The 14878-nt window shown below is 45.3% G+C and overlaps 1 protein-coding gene across 8 annotated transcripts in view; it reads left to right on the forward strand.

The window, feature by feature from the left end:
- Window positions 1-14878, forward strand: part of SEMA5B (semaphorin 5B) — a 267620-nt gene that overhangs the window by 225593 nt on the left and 27149 nt on the right. For 7 of the 8 annotated variants that reach the window (XM_038143564.1, XM_038143560.1, XM_038143559.1 and 4 more), the window contains 7 exons: window positions 4074-4255; window positions 7257-7400; window positions 8897-9044; window positions 10312-10537; window positions 11176-11394; window positions 13260-13430; window positions 14328-14477. In XM_038143564.1, coding sequence (XP_037999492.1) covers window positions 4074-4255; window positions 7257-7400; window positions 8897-9044; window positions 10312-10537; window positions 11176-11394; window positions 13260-13430; window positions 14328-14477 — 1240 coding nt within the window. The other variant, XM_038143565.1, reaches the window with a different exon arrangement.

Consider the following 14878-nt stretch of genomic DNA (forward strand, 5'->3'; position numbering starts at 1 on the left):
ATAAACTTTTCCTAACCCAGCTAATGTCAGTGAGTTCTTCTGCAGCCTAGCCCACAAACAGATGTCCTGGCACAGCTGAGAGACTGGCATTCAGCAACTTTTAAAGCCAGAACTGGCATATTATTGAATTATATCCTACATGGGCCAGGCATTTGTGTGAGTCAACCACAACACTAACACAACTTGACTGCTGCTCTTGTGCAAACAGGCCTGTTCAGAGCTAGTCTGAACATCTTTGTACAGCACTACATTGTGCCACAGATCCCCACTCTCCAGCTTTAATATTAAGGGACTTTAGATAGAGGCTTAATCATGCAGTGTTAACATAATACATGGGGTAATGGTTACTGTATGGTATTACTAGATAACATACAGAATCTCATAAGCGTTACTGAGGTTGCAGTCTCAATCATTTTAACATTAAGAAATGGCAGCACACAAATTCCACAAACTACACTGCTCTTCCATGTATGTGCCCATACTTTACCAGGGAGTCCTGATACAGAATTGTACGTGCTTTCTTGGGAGAAGGGAGTGAGGTGCACTTTGATTTTAGAAAAACAGATGCTATTTTGTGGTATCTTATGATGCCAACATGAGCCATCAGCAGGTAGCTAATAAACTATTAGCCAAGCTCATGTTGTCACTGTTGAGGGTGGTTGGCAAGTCAGGAATTGAGTATTCCCAGTAAAGTGTACCACCCTCCTTATCCTGAGCCAAACAATGACCTTTCTTCCAGGTTTTCATCCCAGTCCCACTTTGTGTTTCCAGCAAAATCCTATCTTACTCATATTGCATCTGTTCCATCCTACCTGATTTTCTTGCTATCAGTGGCAGTTTCTCCACTCTGTTTTTGAGTGTCTTGCACCCTGCTGTCAATTCGTGTGAACTCAGCTGCTCAGAGCTGCAGTGCTCAGAGTCATCCTGCTCTGGCCCACACTGAAGCATCTCCAGTGCACCGAGGAGTCTTTGGGTGCTGGGATTAAAATCTATGAATCTCTGAAAACCTAATTTTTCCCATGTCCCAGTGATTTTATACCTTGGACAGCTTTGAATGGCTTTTCATGGGAATTGCAAAAAGGTGTTACAAGGACATAAAGTTCAGTTCCTTGCTCTGAACACTAGTTTGTTTCAAGGAAAATATTGCTACTTATGGGCAGTCTTTTCCTCTAGATTTGATTTTATAAATGGTTTACATAGTTTGACTGAAACTTTGCAAGAATTTTCAGTTTCATCAAACAGCTAACATGAACACTTCCAGATTAAGTAATTAAAGCTTGGCAAAATTATAAGCAGTTGATATCTGAATCCCAGGATAAAGAATAGATGAATTCAAAGAACAAGGAATGCTTCCAGTCTTACCTGTAATATCAGAATAAACATGGAAAATATCCTGGTAGCAGAGATTAGGAGTGGTCAGTCTGAATTTTTAGATCCTGCACTTAAGCTTTTAGATTCTACTAGGAAGAAAGAAGAAGATGAGGCCTTTGGTGTGAGTATGGCAGTTTATAAAAGACAAGAATTCCAGAAATGGCAATATTGTCAGGTGAGAGAAGGGCATTTGATCAGATGTGTTTTTAAAGATGTCCTCTCTGTCTGATGGGCACTGTGTGGGCTTCAAAGGATTTGCCTTGTAAAGGTATTCCTGAAAAAGATCAGTGAATATGGGTTTTTATCCCACTTCCTAAGTTTGCTCTTTTGAAGATATTTTTGTGGATTTAAAGATGGAATGATAATCCATATGTAATTTCTTAAGTGTAAAAACTTCCCACACTCATAGTGTGACATGTTTATAAATCTCAGCATTTTGGTTATGGTTGCTTATTTGTTTAATTTTTGGGTTGTTTCCCAGTATCACTTATGAGCCAATGATTATTTGCTAGCTTTTTTTTTAATTGATGCCACGGGCCATATCATCCCAATGATTTCAGAACAGAACTCCCTGCTGGAATCAGCAAGGCTTTCTGGCTCAAAAATGAGTAGAAATGATCCAATACTTGGATTACGGCTTTTCTAAGGCAGGAGGAAAAATGAGATAAAAATCTAGTATTAAATATCTCAAAGTACTTATTTTGATTCCCCCCCTCAAACTTCCAGAAACCCAATTGGATTGATTTTTAAACAATGTTTAAAACAGCAAATTCAACAACAACAATAAAGCTCAGTGATCTCCTCTGTGGGCATCTTGCCTGTAACCTTCAGCCCAGAGCAAATTTTTACAACTACATGATAATCTATTGCAAACAAAGGCTTACAGCAGATGCCTGAAACCCCCAGCTGCAGCCTGAGGAGTGCAGTATCAGATCTAAATTGCTTCCATGCCACTGCTGCATATTTTTGATGCTGCTGTAGATGGGTGAGAGGGGAAGATGACAACCCACCAGAGGTACTTCTGGAGTGTTTAACGTGGTGCCAGTCTTGGAGAATAAGCACAGAGCAGCATGTTTCGGAGGATGAATGCTGGAAAGCACTCTTCCCATGGCTGTGGTTGGTTCCCTGCATGACTGCTGAGCAGGCTCACAGCCCCTCTGTGCCTCGGTTTACTTGTCTGCAAAGCAGGAGCAATCATTCCCCCTCTGGGGCAGCCCAGGGGACTGATCCTGCTGGCAGCAGAGCTCAGTGAAGCATGGCACTGTGGGGTTTGTCAGGATAGCTGGCTCAGATTTGGGGCCAGGGCTGCTTGCCAGGGGCCCAGCCTCCTCCTGCCTTCACCCATTGTTGCATGCAACACTGAGGCCAAATGCAGTGTTGCCTTTGCCAGCGGCTTTACCAAAGCTGCTGAGCACCCCACCACCACATGGGTCACCCCACAGGCATGAGCTGCTTGCAGGCAGCCACCATCCACAGATGCAAGGCCTGGCATTTTGGATGGGCATGGGGTGGGGAGCATGGAGGGGGCCAGCAGGGCAGAAGTGCATCATGGTGCTGTGCTGTTACAAGGGAGTAGCTGTACGTGGGCAGAGCCAGCACCAATCCCTTTTTGCATGGTGTTTCTCAGGTCAGTAGCAGAGGGGGTGCCAGGACAGGGGTGTTCAGGGAAGCTTTCAAGACATGGTCTTGGGCTGCAGGATTTTGCAGTAGTGGTGGAGGGGGCACAAGAAGGCAGTAGTGGCCAAGAGTGATTCCAGGAGAAGCAAGTAGCACATATCCTCTCCAGACAGCCTTGGGGGCAAGGGCCCCAGCAACCTGGTCTCCCAGCCCTCGGCTTAGGGCTCCCCTAGAAGCACTGGTTAAGCAACTGGAGAGCAAGCTCTGACACCCTGTCTACTGGAGGGTTGTCACCAGCCCTGAAACACTTCTGTTTCTCATGCTCTTGGTCTGCCAGGACTACTGTATTTTTCCTTCACTACAGTGTGCAGGCAGCTGTCAAGTCCCAGCCTGTTCAGGGCTGTGCAGGCATGAAGCAAAGGGCAGAGGGAATAGATAGCAGCGTGGTCTGGTCTATAAATTGTCTTGAGATGAATTCTTACTCTGTAGGTGACTATGTGATCCTCAGCATTGATGCTAGTCACCATCATGTCCTTCAGTTTTTCTTCACCCAAATGGCCATTCAGGCTGCTCCTCAGTTTAGAAAGGGAGACAGTTGTTACTGCAGGTTTGGGCAGGGCCAAACTCAGTGAGGCCCCAGCCTCAGCTGGTCACCACGGTTATAGGAACACTAACTTTGAAAATACTCTGCAGGAAGCCCTGCAGAGGCTGGAATATGATGGAGTGGGGTCAGTCAGTACTGGCCATGGTGTTGCTCAAAAGGCTGAATCTGTGCAGTGCGGAACAGGGAGCGTGGTGGTTGTGTGGTGTGGCAGATGGATGTTGCTCCTGGTGTGGTGCTGGCTGGGTCGGCTCGGTGCCTGTGTGCACATGTTAGGTATGCGGCGTGGAATTTGGAGGGTAAATATGGTTGTGGCATTGTCTGAAAACAACCCTCTGTTTTGAATCCTGCTCACAAGCAGAGGCAGCTCCCATCTAAGATGCATCCTAATCCCCCCCGGCAGCTTTGTTTGGCATTTCTATTGTGGCCTGTCTCCAGAAATGTAAACTTGCTGTTAATGACTTTTTTTTCCTCTTAAAATTAGGTGAAAAACCTGACAACAAATGGAAGATTGGGGCCTTGGTCCCCATGGCAACTGTGTGAGCATTCAGATGGGGACAGCACAGGCTCCTGTATGTGTAGGTCACGTTCATGTGACAGCCCTCGTCCTCGCTGTGGAGGCCGCAGCTGTGAAGGGGCCAGGATTGAGGTCGCAAATTGTTCAAGGTACCTCAGTGTCTTTGTGCTTCTCAAGGGAGCAAGAGTTGTGTCTGTCCACAGCTTAGCTCCTTCCTTGTGACCATGTCATTGTATCCCAGCCAATGAGAGGTGTGTGAGGTCCAGCTTGAAGTCAGTGTAAAATGAAGAAACCCAAGGGCTCTGAGCAAAGGGCCCTCAGCCAAGGCTCTTGGAAGATGAGCACCCCAAATCACTGTACACTGCACTGTGCCTTGGTTTCCCTCAGCTGCACAGTGAGTAGTCACCCATCAGGAGGAGGTGAGTAAGGCAGAGGTAGTTGTCAGCCAGCTGAACAGCAGACTAAAAAAATCAATAAGCTCATAATTTTTCAGAGTTTGGGTTCCAAGGCCACTTTGCCAAAACCAAGCAGAGCTCCTTCAGAGCAACGCTTTTAAGGACAGGACTGAGCCTAGCTCCAGGCAAGGGTTGTTTGCCTTGTTCCGTGAGTCTGAGACCTGTCTGCAGCACAGCCTGTCTGCTGTGCAGGTGAGAGCAGCTCCTCATCCTCTGGCTCATCCTCTGGCGCAGGAGGCGGCTGCCAGGACAGCGCTGGAACAACACAGGCAGCTCAGCTGGGGCCAAAGTACTGCCTGCACACGGGAGCCTGAAGCTCAGCTTTGGCAGTATGGAAGCTAAATGTCCTCCTGTAGGGTGCCCAAACATAGCCATGGTGTTTGTGTCTGTGGTGCCCCACCACCCTCAGACCACATCATGTCATGACTCAAGGGAAGATGATGCAGTAGTGTAAGCACTATTTAATCAGGGTGGGGGCAGCCAGGATTTTGGTAAATATTGGGTCAATACAGTTTTTATCTACTTTATCTTCTCCATAAACATTCATTCCATTAAGGACAGCTGCCTTTTGACTCATCCCTGGAGATCAGTGCTGACCTTGGCACCAAAAATTCAGTAATACTCATGTTTTAATTGGCATCTCTCCTTCCATTTATGGGCTGTGTTGCCCAAAAGGTGTGCAGTCATTCCTTCCCCTGTGCTGCCACTGTGGGCTGAGCAAAGCCTTTCCCAGGCAGGCTTTTTCTGTCAGTGGCAAATGGAAAACATGCCAGTGGGATGGATTTCTCAGCACTGCTCTGATGGCAGAAGAGGCAGGAACAGCTTCTAAGAAGGGGATGAAAAACAGATTATTCAGTCTTAAGACATACAAAAACAGCATGGTTTGAAAAATAGGGACATCTGGTCATCTTACATCCGCTTCAGCCCTCAAATTTTCTTTAATTGACTTCATATGGCATTGAGATTTCTTTCTGCAAAGAGGGAATAGGATGTTTAAAGATGAGTTCTATAAAAAGCTGGAGATATGAAAGTGGAAGGTGTCTTTATTTCTGTTAAAAATCCTGAAACACAAATAGATCTGGAGAATTGTTGGGGGTTTGAGGATCTCTTTAGTAGAAATTACTTACCCTTTTTGCAGCAGTGATAGCAACCTTCCATTTGATTTTTTCCCCCATGATTTTACATATAATCATTCTTTTGGGTTAAAGAGTGGGGAGGTAGTAGGTCATTTAAAACATGGTAGAATAATATGGAATAGCTGGATTTTTATATGAGTGGATTTCTTGTTCTTTGACCTTGTTTGTGGTGGGAGAGGGGAAGGGAGAGAGGGAGAAGGATAAGAGAAGAAGAAAAGGAGGGGGAAAAGATCTAACAGGGTTCTGAAATAAAGCTGCCAAGAACAGGCAAGAGTTGATAAAAAATACAAAAACTGTGAAGGGCAATGTGGGTTTTAACTTTCATCCTCTGCCCTGATTGGTGCTGTGCCAGAAAATACTTCTTGCCAGCAGTGTTATTAGTTCAGTAAATGCTTTGAAAATTAACATCTGTTTTCAAGCTTAGCTTTCAAGAGTCAGAGAGCACCTGAGTTGTTTTTTGACTAGATTTTTTAGAAAGGTTTTTCTTTATAAAAAAACACACCCCAGGAAAGATATTTTTTGGCTTAAGGCACTGAAGTGTCAAGATTAGGCAGTTTTATAAGACAGAGCATTACCACTGGCTCCATATGAAATGAAACCTGCAGCACAGAATGGACGAGATATCGTTCCTCCTCTCCTGCTTCAAGGTCCAGTGCTGCCAAATCAGAGGAAGGCGAGGTTTAATAGATGCAAGATTTTAAAGATGAAAATGTTGGCTTCTGTGTAAGCACATGTTTAGGCACCTGCACGTGCCCAGCCTCTCACAGGAGCTTTGCCAATGTCTCCAGCGATGAGGTGTGAACTAGGCGGTTTTACATCACACTGGCTTCAGGCTGTGTTACCACTGCTCAGCAGAGATGTGATCACTCATTAAACCATGAAACTCGATCCTGCCGCTGAGCTCTTAATTGCCTCTGGTTTCTACAGATTTAAGGTCACACTACAGTGACGTCTGCAGGCAGCCATGAAAGCTAGAAGCAATTATTGTTATTTTTAATGAAATTTGAGATTTCCACTTAATAGGATTCAATGCTGAAGGCTTTAGGAAAACACAAGATATTATGAGGTTTGTGATAAAAACATGGGAGCTGGCAGTGGTGTTGCTGTAAAAGATTTAAAGCATCAGTTCCTCCTGAATTAGCAGAGTGTAGGGTTTTTACATCTTTCAGCACAACTGGCATTCATGATCCTCAAAACCTGAACTCTTTGTGCAGAAGAGTTCAGGACATACAACTTTGGTATCAGCCACTGGATCAGAAAATCAGAGTCATGATACATGGGGAGGATGATGGGGAATAGTGAATGAAAATTACACTAACCATACTATTGCCCAGTAAATCCTCGGAGACATTTTCAAAATCATTCAGCATTGGCTTAGCCTTCTTCCTTTCCAATTCTTAGATTCTTCAAAGGGAGAAAAGTTAGGCCGCTGCTAAGCACTTTTGAAACTCCCTTTTGAAAAACTCCCCTGATACAAAGACTGGTTGAAATGAATGGTCTGTTCTCCCATGAGTTCAACACTTCTCCCATACTCTGTTCTCTCTCACCCTTTTTGCTAGAAATGGTGCTTGGACACCATGGTCTTCCTGGGCCCCATGCAGCACCTCCTGTGGGATCGGCTTCCAGGTCCGGCAGCGCTCCTGCAGCAATCCCGCGCCACGGTACGGGGGCAGGGTCTGCGTTGGACAGAGCAGGGAGGAAAGGTAAGGGTTGTCCATGATGGTGTGTGTTCGTTCCTGTGGCTGTAATGTTGGCAGCTGGACATGGTGGCTGGGAAGGCAGATTGAGGCTGTTGGGCTCAACACGCAGAGCGGAAGCAGTCCTGGAGCCTGGGAGGACTGTGGCTGTGTATGTGCATGCACACCCTATTTCAGTGAGCCTGTGAACATCAGACACTTCAGAGCTGCCCTCACTCCCAAGCAGGACCCTTCAGACCTCTGCAAGTATTCCTGTCCCACACAGAGGGCTGACCTCCTCCCTGAAGGCAGAAGCTGTGCCTGCTGTTGGCACTGTGGAGTTTATGGACACAGTTACTCCATTCTGATCCATCCCTGGAGTGGCAGCTGAGTATGTGCAGCTTTCAGTGCCAGCTGACCATTTCAAAGTCTCTATTACTTGTGCTGATGCTCCAAAAGCAGTTCAAGGCAAAATACAGCTCAACTCACAGATTCAGGCTTGAGTTTTTGCAGGGTATGGTATCAGAAAAACATCTTTTTTCCCCTCTAAACTATGAAAATTTCACACAAAATTACTAAAAGCCTAGTACTTTCTGAACCTACAGAGCCATCTGCACTATAACCCTTCTTTGAGCTTGGCCCCTCATGAAATACATGCTTCAAGGCATCCCACCTTCCTTCTAGGCCTGACATTTCATTAAAGGTCACCTCTACTTGGCAATAGGCTGTTGCTTGTCCCTTGAGTGGTCACTAAGACATATGTCTCTGCATTTCTCTGAATAAAAAGAGCAATTCATTTAACTTCCATGTTTCAAGATGTTTTAATGTTTGGTTTGATTTGTGTCTATTCACAATAGTCCTTTTTGTGTTTAAAGACTACCTCTGAATCAGTTGCAGTTCTATGTGATTAAATTTGAAAACAATATTGATTAAAAAGATTAACATAATCACAGTTACTTTTGACACAGAACATGAAATGGCATTCACTTAGGGCCTGCTTTTAGATGCCCATAGGATCCAGTTGAAAACTCTAGCTTGTTAGGGCTGAGGCAGCAGTAAAAGCCAGATTGTGTGAAAAGAAGATAGTGAGGTGTTTAGTACCTGCCATTAGTGACAGATCACTGTTGAGTTGTCCTCCCACCAGTCATCCCATTTAGAATATTTGCTATCCACTCTCTCTTTGTGACACTTGGGCATCAGTTTATGAGCTCTTTTGTGGGCTCAGTGTTTGTGGAAAAGTTTTGAAATAGAGCACTTCAGAAAACCTGATCTCGTCCATTTACTCCAACCGTCTCACCCTCACCGAGCTCAGCCTGATTAACCACTCCCATTTGGTACAAAGGCTACATTCCTCTCCATGGACAGGAATATCGCTAATCTGGTGATGTGTCTGTGACACTGCTGACTCTCTGTGCATGCATCAGTTGTGCCCAAATGCAGTGTGCAGTCTTGCATCCCACACCGTTTCCTCCCTTGGATGTGCTGACATGGAGTTTTTTAAGCAATGCAATTTCTTCTTTCAGATTCTGTAATGAGAACAGTCCATGTCCATTACCGATTTTTTGGTCTTCTTGGGGACCCTGGAATAAATGTAGCGTGAATTGTGGTGGAGGGATTCATTCAAGGCAGAGGTCCTGTGAAAATGGAAACACATGTCCAGGCTGTGCTGTGGTATGTATTATTTGCTGACATTGCATGAGGGGCACCTACTGATAGTAGCATTGAGGAATGGGGTATTTAGTTTCTCGTTCCATTGTGGTTTTATTTCTCAAGCAAGAAGAAAATGCTGTCCTCAGTTTTTGCTGCAGAGGTTGCTGAAATGAACTTGGAAACAGAGGGGTGGCAGATTTAGGGACGGACTTGTGTACAGAGTCCTTCCTTAGGCCTCTGTAGGCTGATATCAAGTCCTTTACCTGAAAGCTCTAGACATGTTCTTTTCTTCTGTCCCACTCCCAAGGATGATCCTGTTGACTCAAGGAGATCAAACATCAGAAATGAGTTGCACTGTCACACTTGAGTAAACAACAGATCCAACACCCCATTTGCTCTCTTTACTTTCCCATTGCTGTTCCAGCAGCTGTTTCATGCATCCATTTTAATTGGTTGTGTGGGGCTTCATTTCAGTGTAAGTAGATTTGATCTGGAGTCTCCCATTTCTTACCAAGATACTTGGCATTTACACTAGAATCATGAAGTCCTGAAGCATTACATTTCTTCCCCTCTGCCAGAAGAGAGTTGTTTATTTAGTCAATTTAAATCAAGAACACAAATGTTTGTCACTGGAATTCCTCCCATTAATGATGAGAATTGTAAAACCCTCGAATCCCCCCATTCCCAGCCGGCCAGAATACTGTCTGTGTTCAATGGCTGCTCTAGACCAAGGATGGCAAATGGTTCATAACCTCCACTAGAGAGTTTGAAAATCCAACCAAACAAAAAATAGCTGTAAAAAGATCTACTCTTAACCCTACTATTAAAAATAAAATTATAAACTTTAAAGGAATAAACCTTACTGACATTTTGTCCTCTTGAGGCTTCTCTAGGCTGACCTGAGAAGAGTATCTCAGGGTCAGAGCAGAAAACTTGTTTGCTGTTATTATTATCTCTTGCCTGAATTATTCTCCTGCCGATAATGAACCAGGCTGTCAAAGCCCCACAGGACTTTGAGTCAGCAAAGAAACACAAACCTGAGGGAGACATAAAAATAGCAAGCACAGTTTACCCTTGAGGTCCACCTATGTAGCACACTGCCTCCATAATCACCACATTTTGTGCCGTGCCCAGCACTGACTTGTTCCTGTGAGGTCAGATAAGGTGGATGGGGATTGTTTGAGATCCAGAGAGCACCCCCGTTATTTTCTGAAGTGTAAATAAGCCTCTGCCAGTTAGGCTGCTGCTGTTTAATAAGTAAGGAGGGAGTGGTTTTTCTTCTTGGCAGGAATACAAGACCTGCAACCCAGAGAGCTGCCCAGAGGTGCGCAGGAACACACCTTGGACCCCGTGGATGCCTGTCAACATCACCCAGAACGGGGCCCGCCAGGAGCAGCGCTTCCGCTACACGTGCCGGGCCCAGCTGTCAGACCCCCACGAGCTGCAGTTCGGGAGGAAGAAAACGGAGAGTCGCTTCTGCCCCAACGATGGCTCTGCAGTGTGTGACACTGACTGTACGTCCTGCCAGCTCGGAGGCACCGCGGGGCAGGCCTAGGTGGGGCGGTGGAAGGGGGATGCTCTCGGAACAACAAGCCCCTGACGGTGGCTGCAGTGGTGTCGACATGTATGACTGGTGTCACTGCAGAGTGGCAGGGATGGGGAGAGCCCCGTGACACCGATATACAGTCGTGAGCTCTGTGCTTATGGCAGTGTATAGATTTGTTCTTGCTCCTGCTAGGCTGCCCCAAAGACAACAGGAGAGTAATGGGGGTGTAAGGAACAGAAGACCTGTTCTCAGGACAGTGTGTCTTTTCTTTCTCCCCTTGCACACTGTCTCTCAGGTTGTTCCCTGCAGGACTGCTGTGATGCAAGGCAGCATCTTGAGGGCACAGCCTGGACTGCCACAATTTGCTGCCCAGGGAGGTGATTTATCAAGGTTACCCGCAGACTCAGTTTGTATGCGTACAAATTTCTTTTTCTGTCTAGTTCAGCTGTAGCTCTGGAGAAAAAAACCTCTTGCCAAGGGCTTTCAACAGAAACTATTCTGCAGGGCATATAGATCCTGATTTTATTCATAAGCTGAACCCCTTTTTAAAAGCCCAACAAATGATTAATTTGTGATCTTATGGTGTGTTGTTTGTTTTCCTTGAAGCTCTTGTTGATGACCTCCTCAAGACTGGTAAGACCTCTGCACGGATTATCAATGGGGGCTGGTCCTTCTGGGGGGCCTGGTCTTCCTGCTCCAGGGATTGTGAGCTGGGCTTTAGGATCAGGAAGAGAACATGCACAAACCCTGAACCTAAAAATGGTGGCTTGCCCTGTGTGGGGTCAGCGATGGAGTACCAAGACTGCAATCCTCACCCCTGCCCAGGTAACCATGATCATCTTCCTGCATGAAATTCAGAGGTGTTTTCCTAAATCTTTATGGTAGAGCAACAACAACAACCACAAAATCAGTATTTCTAAGCTGCCTTTCTTTTTTTTTTTTAATTTGGGGGATTTTTCCTTATGTTTTTTAGAGCTATTGTAATGACCCATGAATGTTATCTTTAGTGCTGACCTAGGTTTCACCTCAGCTCAGGGGGTAACACAGCCCCATGCTCTAGAGGAAGTAGTATGGTGGCTTGTAGCAATCCTTTGCTTCAGGAAGGTTTGATGCTCCATCCAGTGGAGGGCATCATGGTGCATCTGCTCCATGAGAAGGCAGGCTTAATAAATGTGGCTTAATACTGTATAGAGATGCTTGATGTGGCGGTTCTTCTTGTGAACACTTATTTCTTCCCCCTCTCCTGCTTACGTATTGTTCTTGCGATGGGCATCTACTCTTGACATCAGTTACCATTTCCTGCACAGCCAGCAGGGAGTATTCTTGCCTGGTTTCCTGGTTTTCGAGTTTGTCCTCATGTTTATGTTGCACTCCTGGTCCAGAATAGTAGTAATAGACCACTGACTACTGTATTCTCTCTCACTTATCTTTCTCCTTGCTCTGTAATAACTGTCTAAAGTAAATTTAAGTGATCTTACACAAATTACCTTGCCTCTTTGCAGTTCCAGCAATTATCTACCTCTGGCAATATAGTTTGTGGCCTACACTCAAAAATGCTCTATTATAGTAGTACTATTATGATTCTAAAATTCAATACAAAGATAAAATTCAAATGCAGATATGATCAGAATGTGCAGCAAGAGTATAACAGGAGTGTCAAATATTGCACTCTATGGCCTATAAAAAGGAAATAACTCTAGCACTATAAAGGCAGCTATTAGTACTATTTTGGAAGCTCTCAGTGGCTTTTTCACTACTGTCTGTGCCCTTTATCTGTGCTGTTTTCTCCCCCCAGACACTCTGATGTTTTACAATCTGTTCTGAGTGCATGATTACTATTTCTCTGTGTCTCCCTCCTTCCCTGCCTCACTCAATGTGTATACACAAATCCTGGGTTTATTTTGCTCTAAGTCATCAGGTTATTATCCTCTGAATTAATGGCATGTGGACCTGCAAACCAGGCAGTTTAGTGGGTGGGGGGTGGGGGATTCAGGGATCCTAAGTCCCTCCCTAGTTTTATTATTGACCTTTTATGGGGTTATGCTTAGATCACAGAGTGGTTTGGGTTGGAAGGGACATTTAAAGGTCACCTAGTTCAATGCCCCTGTAATGAGCAGGGTCAATAAATAAAGCCTCTGAGTTGCTGTTTCCTGAAGGCTGGAACTAGAGGACTTGGGCCTCCCACAGAAAGGTGCCATATAAGCTCAACTTCGCTGCTACAGCACTTTTTTCCCAAGTAAATCTGCTGTTGCTATGAAGTTTCAGGAGACAACATAGTAATCATAGAAGTAGTAGCAGTAGTAGTAGTAATAATGATAATAATAATAATAATAAATAATAATAGCAGCAATGCTGTTTTATAAAAAGGAAAGGAATAAAATGGAGTAGAATATTTTAGTGAATATCAATGTCTACAACAAAGAATAGTTTCTGGGGTTGGCACTTTATGATGCAGAGTCTTTTTCTGCATAGATTTCATTCTGCATCCACAGAGTGAAGTGGATTTTTACCCTCTCTTGATGAGAAGTTCTTGTTATCAGGCCCAAATGTCCTGGGGTGCAGGAAACTGCTAGCTAGCATGGGCAGGGTGGATGTGCAAGGTGAGACACTGGGGATCTCCAGCTTTGTCACAGTGAGAGGAGTAACCAATGGCCTCCACCTGTCTGTGCTTGCTTTTCAATGTCCTCCAGTGAAAGGCTCATGGTCTTGCTGGACTCCCTGGTCTCACTGCTCAGCCACCTGTGGGGGTGGGCACTACCAGCGCACGCGGACCTGCACCAACCCAGCTCCGTCCAGCGGGGAGGACATCTGCATCGGGCTGCACACCGAGGAGGCCCTCTGCAACACACACCCCTGCCAAGGTAGCTGCTCCTCATCCCTGCTCCAGCTGGCTTCCAGGCTGGTGGGAGCAATGCACAGCTGCAAAATGTTTAAAAAGCAGATCGGAAACACCACCAGTTACAAGTTTTTTGGTCATTTATTCGATGTCTGTTGAGCCAGGGGATTAGGAGACATCCCCGTATCAACTGCAGTGAAACCCCTTCCTCTTTGCATGTTCACTGGCCCTTGCTCTGGCATTCTGCTGCCAGTCAAACAAAATTTTGCTAATGGTTGATCCCTTTCAAGTAATTGAAAAAGCAGGAGCTTGGTTCTTCAATGTGGAAGTTGACTTAATGAACACAAGGAGTCATGAGGCAGCAATCTGTACAGTTGTGAAGGACAGTCCTTCCTTTTTGTTTCACAGACAACAGATCAGCACGTGCTACAGCTCAGAGGATAGGGTTTAGACTTGTGCTGGTTTTGAACTACCTTTGTGTATTTCTGATCCAGTGCAGGCTGATTCCTGTCCTTAGGAACCTCGGCAAAACTCTGTGAGTGCTCTAATTTGTGCTGGCTGCTTGAGGTATCTTTGGGAGGCCACATCAAAGCTTGGAGGTCTTGGTGCAACGTGTCCCCACCCTGCTCTTTGTATCAGCTTTCCTTGACCAGAGAGCTGATCTAGGAGCTTTTAAGACAACTTTGTTCTGTGCAGTGCTCCACCAAGGGTTAGTTTAGTCCACATTAAGAGAACCTGACAAGTAGGGTGTGATGCTTGCACTGAGAAAATTAAATCCGCTAAGGACACATAGAAAAGATGTGTGAGAGAGACCCAGGCCAGGATCTGGGATCCTTCAGCATGGGAGAAGTCTGGTATGTACAGAGCATCCTTTTCCTTCTTGGTGACACTGTGTGTGTGTTTTCCTGACCCTGGATTTCAGGTGGCTGGTCAGACTGGTCGGAGTGGAGCCTGTGCAATGAAGAGGGCATCCAGTACCGCAGCCGCTACTGCGAGGTGCACAGCCCGGACTCTTCCCAGTGCGTCGGAAACAGCACTCAGTACCAGGAGTGCCTGTACAATGAAATTCCTGGTATGTACCGTGTCATCCAGGAGGACAGCGTGGGCCAGTTCGGGAGAGCAGCTCATGCCTGGACTGTCAAACTAGGCTGAGATTTTCTCTATTAAAAACTGGGCTTGGATGCTTCTAGAAAAACAAGGAAATAGATAAACATTATAAATACCCTTGTGGCAGGCATGGGATAAATGGCTTTCCCTTAAGCAGCTTAACATTTCTTTTAAACAGAATTACCTTGATCCATAACGAATAACTAGTATTGCTTCACCTGAATTGAAGCTTTTAAACTTGTATGGTTTGTCTTATGCTGGGTTATAAAAATTGTCTCTGTTCTCAGTATGCACATGTGCAACAGAAGGTCGTTGATTTCAGGTATCCAAAAAGCATCCCAAAAGAGATAAGAATTAAGGTGAGGC

This window comes from Motacilla alba, chromosome 7 (genome assembly GCF_015832195.1).
Source record: "Motacilla alba alba isolate MOTALB_02 chromosome 7, Motacilla_alba_V1.0_pri, whole genome shotgun sequence".
Lineage (NCBI taxonomy): Eukaryota > Metazoa > Chordata > Aves > Passeriformes > Motacillidae > Motacilla > Motacilla alba.